Source organism: Xyrauchen texanus, chromosome 5 (assembly GCF_025860055.1).
Source record: "Xyrauchen texanus isolate HMW12.3.18 chromosome 5, RBS_HiC_50CHRs, whole genome shotgun sequence".
Lineage (NCBI taxonomy): Eukaryota > Metazoa > Chordata > Actinopteri > Cypriniformes > Catostomidae > Xyrauchen > Xyrauchen texanus.
Genome location: NC_068280.1, coordinates 25,441,499 through 25,454,605, shown reverse-complemented (window position 1 = coordinate 25,454,605; position 13,107 = coordinate 25,441,499). Strand labels below are relative to the sequence as shown.

At 36.4% G+C, this 13,107-nt stretch overlaps 1 protein-coding gene across 2 annotated transcripts in view; it reads right to left on the bottom strand.

Annotated features, from left to right (window-relative positions):
• gk (glycerol kinase) overlaps positions 1-13,107 on the bottom strand; it is a 40,325-nt gene that overhangs the window by 13,935 nt on the left and 13,283 nt on the right. For both annotated transcript variants that reach the window (XM_052127281.1, XM_052127282.1), the window contains exons 6-18: positions 12,626-12,763; positions 11,936-12,045; positions 11,192-11,258; positions 7,440-7,475; positions 7,188-7,255; positions 6,957-6,999; positions 6,777-6,857; positions 6,500-6,578; positions 3,086-3,182; positions 2,706-2,790; positions 2,435-2,555; positions 2,127-2,270; positions 1,827-1,913 (exon numbers count right to left, since the gene is read on the bottom strand). In XM_052127281.1, the coding sequence (XP_051983241.1) occupies positions 1,827-1,913; positions 2,127-2,270; positions 2,435-2,555; positions 2,706-2,790; positions 3,086-3,182; positions 6,500-6,578; positions 6,777-6,857; positions 6,957-6,999; positions 7,188-7,255; positions 7,440-7,475; positions 11,192-11,258; positions 11,936-12,045; positions 12,626-12,763 (1,156 nt within the window). The remainder of the gene's footprint in view (positions 1-1,826; positions 1,914-2,126; positions 2,271-2,434; positions 2,556-2,705; positions 2,791-3,085; positions 3,183-6,499; positions 6,579-6,776; positions 6,858-6,956; positions 7,000-7,187; positions 7,256-7,439; positions 7,476-11,191; positions 11,259-11,935; positions 12,046-12,625; positions 12,764-13,107) is intronic.

Genomic DNA, 13,107 nt, shown 5'->3' with positions numbered 1-13,107 from the left:
GCACTGAGTTTGAAGGAAGGCCTTAAAATACATCCACAGATACACCTCAATTGTCTCCAATTAGCCAACCAGAAGCTAATTGGCTAACTGCTTAAAAGACTTGACATTTCCAAGCTGCTTAAAGGCACAGTTAACTTCGTGCATGTAAACTTCTGACCAACTGGAATTGTGATATAGTCAATGAAACAATCTGTCTGTAAACAATTGTTGGAAAAATTACTTGTATCATGCACAAAATGTCCTAAATGACTTGCCAAAACTATAGTTTGCTAATATCAAAACTGTGGAGTGGTTAAATTTGGTTTAATGACTTCAACCCAAGTGTTTGTAAACGTCGGACTTCAACTGTATGTAAGGATACAAAGTGCATTAAATTATTTTAATATTAGAAAAACAGTAGCCAACTTAGCCTCTCAGTGGAAATGCAACTGCATTGCAAATTCATGGGCATTAGTATTTTGATAATTGACTTAAATTAACTACATCTTGTTGCAATGAAGATTGATATCTTAATTCAGAGGAACAATGCATGGGTGCTTGCTTGGGTATTGCCTCCCCTCATAGTCTCTATGCCACCCCCTTGCCACCACATGACGCAATTTCAGTACGCACGAAAACATTTCTAAATGCATTCCAATTTATAAAAAAAAAAAAAAAATCACAATTCTTCTTAAAATCATGCACACATGAATGAGTGCATGGACAGAATACAATGAAAGCACATGTGCTAGTTAGTAAAAAAAGGCTTTCAACCATCTGTATAGTGATTACCTATGTTTAAAGGGCTGTAAACTATAATCTCTCCACCTCTATCCAAAAATGTGTTTGACATAGCCTCTAAAGTACTGTATATTACAGCTGTCTGTTACTGTATCTCATGAGTCTCAAAATATTTAATATGGAAACGTGCAGATACTGTAGGTCAATAAATAAATATTGTTACAGCAGAAATCCAAAAGCATTTACATTACGCATGCATAATCTAAATATGCCCACATTCTGACATGTACTGGAATATTCTTGTTCACTCATTTCATAAATTTGCTCACTCATTCATAAATTCACTCAGTCACTGACAAAGTATTTGCATCACTAAAAGTAAAAAAAATAAAGTCAGTGCGCACTGGCACATCAGATCATGAGCATGAAAAAGGTTTGTACACATGCTTGTCAGTTGACATTTCCATACGAACACTTTCACATCAATTTCTGATTGAATAAATGATTTGTTCCTCAATTTTGACGTAGGATATTACGTACGTTTAATAAATGAGGCCATAAGTGCTTAATTCTTCTCCTAGAGATCTTCTTTACAGCAATGTTTAGTTCAACCTCAAATCACACACACCCGAATCAGCTAATCATTACCTTTGTGTTCACTTCATTATTATATAATAATGGACAAGACTGTTACAAAACACTGGATAAAGGTAGATCTTTAGAAGGAGGTCCTTACTTCCCTGTTAGTAAACATAAATCTGTGTACCTGCAAAAGTCTGAAAGTCCATTTCCTCCTGAATTTGGATTCTGGGTCATAACCTCTGGTTATTGGCTACCACAAACCCTACATAATATTTGACTATTGTTGTGGGCCTTTGGTGCTAAATCCTTTGGACTTGAAACTTACAAAACAATAAATCTAACTGAACAAACAAACAAAATCTCCAGATTATCAACAAATTAGATATGTATTTGTAATTTCTTAATTCATAAATAATCAACTTGTAATATTTCTTTACTTTATGTATTGGCTTGGAGACTACGTGGAGATTTCTTTGATTAATTGTTTGTTTAGCCATTTAAACCAAAAGGAAGTAAACACACACCATCTCCATTTTTTACTGGCTCTGTGGTTTCCCAGTTCATAGCCCTCTGGACAGCCTTTTTCCAGCGAGCATATCGGAGCTCACTCTCTGCATAGAGCAAAAAACAAATAAATAAAAGTTTCAGTTTTCAGTCAGCACTGAATTGTTGAATTTTCTGGATTCTGTCTCATAATTTTATGGCCTGGAGGCGGCCATCAAGTTTGTCAATCTTCGAACCATGTGAGAAATTAAATCATCTTAGCAATGAATGTTATATAATAACACTGGATTGTCCAATGCAGTATGTTACACTTCCTTTACCCTCTGGGTTGATTTGAGGTTCAAATTTCTCTGAAGTGACCTCTGTGAGATCTTCTGGGTTTAAGCTCCACACACTGACACCCTCTGCTGCTCCTGCTGCCATGGCAGCACCCAGAGCTGTGGTCTCTGGCATGGATGGCTTTACTGCAAATACATTAAACATGGCATTCAAATTACATGCCATATCTACCCATCTGTGACCACCAGTATAAATGTTTATGTATATTACCGTCCTCTTATAAAAGACATTTAAATGAATATTTCATCCTTCATGGGTGGGATGACTGAATAGATAATTTGCATCTTACCGACAGGGATACACAGTATGTCGGCCTGCAGCTGCATCAGTAGCCTGTTGGACGTCATGCCTCCATCAACCTGGAGCTGAGACAGATGAATCCCACTATCCTGGTTCATCGCATCCAGAATCTGAAACAAATAGTTTCTCAGCATCTTAAAAAACATTTCTGATAGTCACTAATTCATCTGCAATAATATACTCAAACAAACCTCTACTCAAGACTGTAAAATTGAGAACACATAATCATGCGAAATGAATGCCAAAGCAGAGACATATACCTCCCGTGTCTGGAAGCAGACAGCTTCGAGTGCTGCAAAAGCCAAATGACTCCTATTGGTGAACTGTGTCAAACCACAGATGATTCTGTTATGTGAGAAAGAGAGGTTAATGTAGTACAATTAACATTTTAATGCATAAGGTACTGCAACTGCATCTTACAAAAAGAAAAATGTCTTGACACCGTCATTCAAATTTAAACACTTAAATTTGCATGTAGCATTTTTATGAATCTTAATTTTCTTTATCCTGCCCAAAATAACCTTCTCCCTCTTAACCTGTTCTACTTTAGTGTTTATTCTCCTCAGGCTTTGATGCATTTACAACACATGCAAAAGATTAGACCAAAATTATATTTTAAAAGGATGGATCAATTACTAACCCTCTAGCACTTGGTTCCCAGTATGGAGCATATAATCCAGAAAATGCAGGGACAAAATAACAGCCATACGATGTGCCAACGTCAGCGGCTAATTTCTCTGAAATAAGAGAAATCTTTTCACTGAAATATTTAGGATAAATGCTTGTATGTAATAATGTTTGGTGAAACACCCATACATTTAATATATGCATAATATGTGCATATTCACACAATTATAACATGTATTTTGTTTATATGCATAATTTGTACCATTTACAATTATTTCTTTAGAATTTACATTGTACCATTTAAGCACTTGCACATTTCAGTCTCATTAACAGCGGCAGTTCAACGGGCATCTCCCTTAAGTGTTATACGAGTACATATTAAATGATATTTGCACAGTTTCTGTACCGCATCAGTGCTATGTGTGAATACTGTTTCTTTTAGCATTAACAATTGACAGTAAATTACAGTAAGTATAGGTAAGGTAAGGATTCATTTCAATGAAAATGTATTGCATGGATCTCGTCTTTGGACAGACATTTCACAGTCAAACCAAACTTTGACTCTCATAATGCGAGTAGTGAATATCCTGCACCATGTGTCGAAACAAGACTTAGCACCCTTTATTACCGCACCTGTTTTTGGACCCCCCACGCAGCCACACCCTCTCTCCCACCTAACCACCCTCAAAGTGTTTATGACCACCAGTACCCCCCACTTGTTTATGAACATGTTTTAATTTAAGAGGTTTCTTTAAATGGTGTGTAATGCTTAGTGGAAAACTAGGATGACAAAATGATGCATGGTATAAAACTTTATTTTAACAAAGAGGGGTATATGAGTATCTAAAACAAAAAGGTGATGGTTGTGCAGCAAACACACTGACAAAGTTAAAGAATATGACAGCATTAGTTTAACAAACAGGGTAATGTTACTAAAACAAAATTTTGCACTTTTAGCTGTAACTTTAAACAAAAGTGTCTGACAAACAAATGGTTTAACAAACATACATTTTAGCATTACGGTATTTTAACAAACAGAGTTGTTACTAAACACTAATGCATTTAATTTTATTTTATTAGGGGCCAAACTCATATGGCGCCATCTCGTCAGAATTTTACGGTAACTACGCACGTCAACAGCACTTTCTTCTAGAATTGGCTTCAAGATTTGCACACTTCAAAGCGGGTGGATCCAAGTTTTTATTCTACTCCCTGTGGTGCTCACTGCTGAACGACAGTTTGTAGAATTTCTTTCTGTGGGACAGCAGACGGACAAGCATCTTCGCCGCTTTCACTTCTTCACAGCGACTGGATTATTTTACTGCCCGTGGATGTCAATGGAAAGGATCCTTGAAATTATTGGAATTTTCTGTAGCATACAGCCTGATTCCATGTGTGTTTTTGTATACTGTTAACAAGCGTAAACAATCAGTTTGCTTAGCTATGTCTTTACAAAGATGGTATTTTGCAAATATTTCAACAAGCACGTGAAAACAAGCATATTTTCTTCTGTCTGATTGCCACAAGCACTCGTTGAGGCTGATTGTGTTCACTGTGAATGCATGAATCTCAAGATGCTTTGCTATAAGCTAGCTTTTTCGTCTGAAAGCAGAGCCCATGCCGACACAATGCTCGCAGAGTTTGATTGCGTATTTGGTGGGTGCATAAAATAAAAAAAATAAAAAATAAACGGTTTATGCTTGTTAATGACAGGGCTAAATTCATTAAGCCTGTTGCGTGATGCAAGCACGTTGGCATGTTTACGCGATAACTGGCGCGATACAACATGAAGTGCAGTTCGGTTTATTTACAATGCTGTTCACAAGCTTTTGTTTTTGCTTGCATTTCAACATGCCAACGCATGCCAATGCACGAGAGGCTGCGTAAACTGTCCCCTTACGAAAGCTCATTGGAAAGTGACCAGAAGCACTTATATTGAAAAGGACTTAAATATTCATCTGTTTCTCACCCAAAGCAATTATATTGCTTTAGAAGACATTAATTTAACCACTGGATTTGACTGACTGTCAGTGCTTTTTGGAGCTTTAAAAGTGCTGGTCACCCTCCACTTGCATTGTATGGACCAACAAAGCAGATATATTCTTCTAAAAATCTCCATTTGTGTTCTGCAGTGGAAAGTCATAACTATCAGGGATGGCATAAGTGTAGATGAGAATTTGCATTTTTGGGTGAACTATCCCTTTAATGTGTGGTGGATAAAACACATAAATAATCATATTAGAATATGTAAAATATGTGCCATTTATCTTCCTCAAAGCAAGTAATATCTTGGTGATAAACTAATAAAATTATATCAAAGTAAAAATAGCACATAATATCTCCGGTTCTGCAGATGAATGTCTCGGAGTGATCACAGGCCATGTCCAGGTAACCTCAAACCATGAGATTCACCCGCACAGTGAGCAGTACAGAAAAACAACTTGGGCAAAAATTTTCCTTGGTAAGTTTTTTAGGTTTCAACCACGGATGTCACCTTTTGTGTTAAATCTACAGCTAAAATAAGCAAAATTCATTATTGTGTTTTAATAACCTTACCCTAAACTTTTTATTTATTTGAATTTTTTTATGACTGCACCTGTTTTTGGACCCCCCCCAAAAAAACAGGTGCAGTCAAACAAAATTCTAATAAAAAGTCTTAAATCTCATTTTAAAATAGGTACAGGATATTTACTACTAATGTGTACCAACTTAACTCCATTAATTCAAAATGACCCCAAGCATACCTCCAAAGTTGAGGCAAAATGGCTTAAGGACAACAAAGTCAAGGTATTTGAGTGGCCATCACAAAGCCCTGACCTCAATCCGATAGAAGATTTGTCCCAAGTTAAACAATTTAAAGGCAATGCTACCAAATACTAACAACATGCATTTAAACTTCTGACCCACTGGGAATGTGATGAAAGAAATAAAAGCTGAAATAATTAATTCTCTACTATTCTTCTGATGTTACACATCCTTAAAATGGTGATCCTAACTGACCTAAGACAGGGAATGATTTCTACGATTAAATGTCAGGAATTGTGAAAAACTGAGAGTTTAAATGTATTTGGCTAAGGTGTATGTAAACTTCTGACTTCAACTGTATATCCAATTATGCCATATAATCACTGCTCAACTAAAGCTATGGTGACATCCTCCAACTCTGGACCCACTGCAGCAAAAATGTTAAATTTCCTTTAGAGTACGCACTCATGCAACACAACATGCAGTGGAAGGATCTTGTGCTAAATGAATACACTCCTACACAACTTAATCACTAGTGACTGAGATCTGAACATTTATTAGCCAGTGGCTAATAAAAAATCTTTTGTTGCATAGCACAAAAATCGGGTTGCATATGCAAGTGATTTACTTGCATTGTAGTGGGCTGTATTATATGAGGCGATCTTAAAGTGATTATACACACCTAGCTCTGTGGAAGTCTGGATGATTCCAAGGTTATCCTTTAACCAGCGCACAACTGCCCCAGCAATGGCAACAGAACCCTAGAATTGAGAAATTACAGAACAATGCGCGTGAAGGACTGGCCACAATCACTTTTCTCATAATCGGTTTGTGATGTGAAAAGTAGTTGTGCTTAGAATTCAAAATAAAGTGAGTAAAATACATTACGTTTTTTTTTTTTTTCAAACAAGCCAAAAAAGTTATACAACAATCAATTGAAAAGATTACAACATCATTACTTCTAGTGCATAGCAGGCTGGCTTGTCACGCCCTAGTTGATAAGCAACCGTTGTCAGAAGGCCATGGTCTGACATTACAGGCTTTAGGAAATAAACCAAAACAAATATTAGATTAAAAACTTCACATAATACTCTTTATTATTATATTTGTGTTTGAAAGACTACATGCATGTTGAATACCTTGGTTCCTACATTTTTAAGCAGGAAACAACCTGTGCCATAACTGTAAATAAAAGGTCACAGACAGAAAGCACATAAACAATCACAAAGTAACACAGCATGGCAGAGAACAGTCTTCAGTCAGTCTCAAGAAACATTTTCACATGTTGACATGACAGGTTGACATGTGGAGAGCAGTAGAATTCGCACTGGTGTATTTGAAAGAGGCAGACTGACAAAATAAAATCATACGTATTTTTGGCTTGTCCATCCTTGAAGCACATTTGTCCAACTAGTGCAGCAGACTGGTCGCCAAGACACTATAAGCAGGAGGTAAAATTAATTTAAAAAGGACCACTGAAAGCATCTGAAGACTTATAATCTTATATTTTTTCAGTTGATTAGGATGATGTAACAGTATACAAGTTATGATGACTGTCATGTGGGATTTCAAAACACATTAGCTAAATAGGAGTAAAAATAAAGAAATGTTAATAGTCTTACCCCTGATATGGGGACACCAGTTAAAGGACCAGATTTCTGTTTGAAGACAAATGCAGAACATTGAGAAGTAAACAAAAGGAAAAAAAAAAAGGGGGGATGAAAATCTTCAAAATTAATGTAACAACAGTCCTCTGCTTCAAGCCTGCAGATAAAACTCCACATAGCCCACTGAGATTTAATTATTATAAAGTCTTGTGACATTTTTAACTGGACATTAGCAGCATATTCTCCAAATTATCCTATTTTGTGTGCCATAAACATATGCTGCTGTGTACTGAAAAGTATCTGCACTAGACATATCACACAAATTAGTAAAGCCAAAGAGACTAAATGGTGCCTTGAACCTCAGATGAACTTAAGTTTGAAGGGGTGGGTTTACCACGAATCTTTGGCCTATTGATGAGTTGAATACACTCACTAGCAACCAGGGCTTCAGACTAACATTTGAGAGCAAGTTCTAATATTGGTGGCACCAGCAGCTCATTTAGTAGCACCGGTTGTGGAGTGGGGGTCTGGGGCCTGAGGCCTATAAAATGAAAAATGTGAAGAACAAAACTAATAATAAAAGTGATATTTCTAATTAGATTACAAAAATAAGTAAAATTACCAATAATATGGCATATTTTGTCCCACTGAAATGCGCAGACAGAAAGGCATTCATTTTGAGTTGGGATGCATAAGTAAATTTACTGGTATTAACAACAGTAAGGTTATCTACAATATCTACTAAGAGTAAACGCCTAATAGTTTTAGCAGTGATTATGAAACATGACCAAGGTAACTACACGGAGGCATGGATCTTCACTACCATAGTTATGTAACATGATTTCTATTAAACAAACTATGCCATTTTTGTAACGTAAAAAATAGAACCCAAAATGCATTTAAAAACTAGAAATATTAAATTTTATAAAAAAAAATTTCAAAACTGCCAGTTGTATTAAAAAATAAATAATAATAATAAATAAATTTAATAGAGCTTTAGTAGTTATTTTTAAACTTTCTCTGCCTGAGACAGGATTGTGTCGAGGCACAGATCTGGGGAAGTCTGCAAAAATGTTTTGGCTGCATTGAAGTTTCCCAAGAACACACTGGCCTCCATAATTTTTAAATGGAAGTTTGGAACAACCAGGACTCTTCCTAGAGCTGGCCGCCAAGCCAAACTGAGCAATCAGGGAGAAGGGCCTTGGTAAAAGAGATTACCAAGAACCCAATGGTCACTCTGGTTGAACTCTAGAGATAATGTGTGGAGATGGGAGAAACTTGCAGAAGGACAACCATCACAACACTACTACACCGATATGGGCTTTATTGCAGAGTGGCCAGATGGAAGACTTGGGAGGTTTTTTTTAGCGGCAGGGACTGGGAGACTGGTCTGGGTTGAAGGAAATCTGAACACAGCAAAATACAGAGATATCCTTAATGAAAACCATGTCCAGAGTGCTCAGGACCTCAGACTGGGCCAAAGGTTCACCTTCCAACAGAACAATGACCCCAAGCACACAACCAAGATAATGCAAGAGTGGCTTAGGGAAACTCTGTGAACGTCCTTGAGTGGCCCAGTAAGAGCCCGGACTTTAACCCAATTAAACATCTCTGGAGAAACCTGAAAATGGCGGTCAATTGAGTGGAACTGCAGAGAATCCCCAAATCCAGGTGTGCCCAAAATACCTGTAATCTGTAAGAGGCTGTAATCGCTGCTTCAAATAAGTACAGAGTTAAGAGTCTGAATACTTTAATCAATGTGATATTTCAGTTTTTTCTTTTTAATAAATTTGCAAAGTTATAAAAAAATATTTTTTTTGTTTTGTCATTATGGGGTGTGTAGATTGAAGTGAATTTTTTTAGCATTTTAGCATAAGATGTAAAAACATTAAGGGGTCTGAATACTTTCTGAATGCACTGTATATACAGTACATGCTAGTTATAATGTATTCCTTGATCATTGATCAAAACAAGCAAGAGCTTTCTTGTGTTTTAAGTTTTAGGTCACTGATGTAGTAGCTGACACAAATGCAGAGATATTGTTCTATCGTCATGGTTGTTAATCCATGGTTGGATAAGGCCTGTGTCCCAGTGAAGTCTGCCTTAACCTTAAGGGAAAGATAGCCCTCAGTTTTATTTGGTGATGCCATTGCAGCGATTATTCAGAGTTTGAAGTGTTGTGACTGAGCCAAAGGAACGGAGCTCCAAAAGGTATATAAAGAGAGAAGAGACTCTTAATGTATGACTCATCTCTGACGAATTTGACTGTTTTAAAATATATAAACTTTAAATGATTGCATTAATGTAGTTGAACAGAACACCATCTTTGGACATTTCTAGAATTATCTGTTCTTTTCCCCAATAAGAACTCTGTAATTGTATGAGTTGATGTCAAATAATTTGCATAGGTCTATAATTACTGTTGTTTCAGTAGTCCAATTTAGTTCAAGTATAGAACCTCAACTCATTTTCTGTTTCTCTTTTGCTTTTGGAAATGTGTAGAATTTTGCTCCTGGTCTTCATTGTTCATACTGGTCTCTCTAATAGGTCAAACTGTATTCCCATACATGTCAATTTTAAATGTATTAAGAATTGTAAGTGAAGCCTTTACATTTAAAATTTTCAGTGTCCGACATTACGACCATGGCCTCTCTCTCTCTGGCTCTTGGTATCAGTATGGAGATAAGTTTTTGTTGGGTGGGGGAAGTAATTGTTAGTTAGTTAATTTGTGGGTCTGGGGTATAAAAGTAGTTTGGCTCTTTTGTTTGAGGTCTTTCTCTCCCTCTGTGGTGGTTGCATCTCTCCAGAGGAGACCTTAGCTTCACTCTTTCTTTCATGATCCCCATAATTTACAGCTCCATTAGATTTTTGTTTTAGCTCATTTGTTTAACCCCTAGATATTGTTTTCATTATTCCTTGTATACTATATTTAAGTGAATTAATTCATATAATTGAAATGACCTTTCGTGTGTGACTGTGCGGTAGGGAACGAGCTGGCCATAACACAGATCATGAGAAGCTTCATAATACATGGTGGAGAAAAAAATAAGAAAAAAGGCAACAAAGAGGAGGTCCATAGCCAGCACACTAGATGAAAAGGTCCCAAAACTGGCATAAACTTCATAGGCTGTTGAAATCGACAGGCCTAGAGCCAGTAAGTTGTAATGCCAGAGTGATACATCGAGCATCAAGCCAAAACACAATAATAATGACAGCATCACTATCTGGTACATTTCCAATAAGACCTAAACTAATGGAGAAAAAAAAAAAAAAATGCACTTCTAAGCAGAGTAGGAAAAACAAGTTTCCCCCATATTGAAAATGCACCAATTTCTGTGATGGCAACATGGCACAGCAGAGGTGTCCCAGGCATGATATTAAGGGGAGCAAGAAAATACTCACCACATTAGAGCTGATTTTCTATCAGTCGGCCCAAAGAAAATCACAGGACACAAAATATAATCATGATAAAAAGGGACATACGAACATCTCTAGAAAGAAATCACTGCTCAACAGCAAATTTCACATTTAAAATCTTTTGGGGTTTTTTTATGTACAACAAGATCGAATTATAAAGAATAGGCAGTTACTATTAGGCACTGCTCTGGAGCAAAGCTCATTTGTCTCTTGAAGTGCAGAGAAATATTTATATTGCACCCTGTGTAATACATATTTTAGAGCATTGTGGCAATTTGTCATGACAGAATCATTCCAATCATGACAATTACAGGGATGCATTAATTCTCTATTATAGGTGAAACACTTACCATTAAACCATAGATCTCTGAAGAACTTCTCACTTTTGGCAGAATTTCCATTGGTATATCAAAATATCTGCAATCAGTTAGGATATCAGTTAATCAACATAGCATTTTCAGAAAGATTTACATATATAGAAAAAGTATGAACAAATGTTTGTGTATGCTAGGGTTACTCCGATACCAAAAATGTGGCATTGGTACGACAGCAGCCCTGTGAAGTATCAATACTAAAGAAATACTTTGGCAATAAATAAATTGCCTCAGATTACAGATGAAATCACACAAAAAAGGACTTAATTAAAAGAACTGCATAAAGTCTTGCAGTTGCAAATTCTGCATTTTCCATTTTAATTTTTCTGGATTCCATGTGTTATTTTTATATTAAATGTTTATATAAAAACAGATTTAAAATCAAATGAATACATAAAAAGCTTTAATTAAATAAAATATAATACATTTTTAATCAAATTCAAAAAATGTTGGTCAAATTAAACATTGCACAACAGAGCTTCACAAAATGAAATCAATCTGCTTAGCTATGGGGTTGAATCAAAGTGTGCTGATATTCAGTACACTTATTTTTGTGATATTGCTTGCATGTAATAACAATTGTAAATAATAATGCTAATAATAATAAAACCATTTATTAGCAACAAGATTATATCGTACAGTTTAAACATTTTTGGTATCACAATATTTTGTTAGTACCAGTATACCGCACAACCCTAGTATATGCATATGTGAACTTACGAACAGAGTTCAGGATCCCAGTCCAGTGTAAGAATATTGAAGAGCATGGTACGGCTGGCATTGGTCACATCTGTGCAATGTACACCTCCCTTCTTTCCCCCTGTCAGGCTCTGAAATAAAGAGACATAACAAATGATTTCAACAAGTTAAATTATTAGATCAGGATCACTTTATAATGACTAGAGCAGCGAGTCAATCCATGACTATTGCTATATATCTATAATATAATTTCAGCACCAAAGGCCAGGGCCACCGATAGGGGGGCATAATTGGGCCTCTTGTCCTGGGCTGAAGGCAAATCCACAGGCACCGATCCAGTGAGTGCTTGAGTACCCACAGCGAAGACCTAGCACCAATGGCACTGTGTGATATTATGCTAATAAAATCCAATGTTTATCAGTTTATGTGCAGTTAATGTTGGCCAAATTAAATCTATGCAAGATTTTTCCAATGAACTTCTGATAAAAAAAATGTTTTAATCTTACTACGCACATCCTTTTAAAAGTACTTTCTGGAAACAGAATGTTCAAACAATGACAATGTGCTTGAGGTTTATTTCAAAGTATCTGTTAAAAAGTGTAACCATAACAAGCAGAACAACCTTGGATTGCCCCAATATTAAGGCACCGATATATTAAAACCATATAAATGTCAAATGTATTTGCAGTAGAGAAACCACACTGGTCTTACCCAGATCAGCCAGGAATCAACAGTTCCAAACATGGCCCGGTGGGACAGCACAGCTTTATGTATCTCTTCCACATTATCCATCAGCCAGCGTAACTTCACTGCACTGAAGTAAGTGCTGATGGGGAGGCCCGTCTTGTGCTTTATGGAAGGCAAGTGGACAAGTGATGCATATTATTTAATTTTGCCAGACTTTAAGAAGGACAAGTGCAACTCTAAAGGCAAATTTATACTAAATGGGTTTTTAGCTCACTGAACAATTATGATGACATGCACTGATGTTTTTGTTCTGCTAAGGTGCTCGTATGGTCTGAAATTCTTGACCAAGGAGAACTCGGGAAGTCAAAGAGTGATGATTGGTTAAAACTAACCATGGGTGTGACTTTTCTTTATTTACAAATGTGCGTGCCGCCTACAGAGCTGCTTTCTATTGTGTAAACTAGGCTTAAAATAACGATTTTGGGTGGCCAAGATGGTAAAAGTAA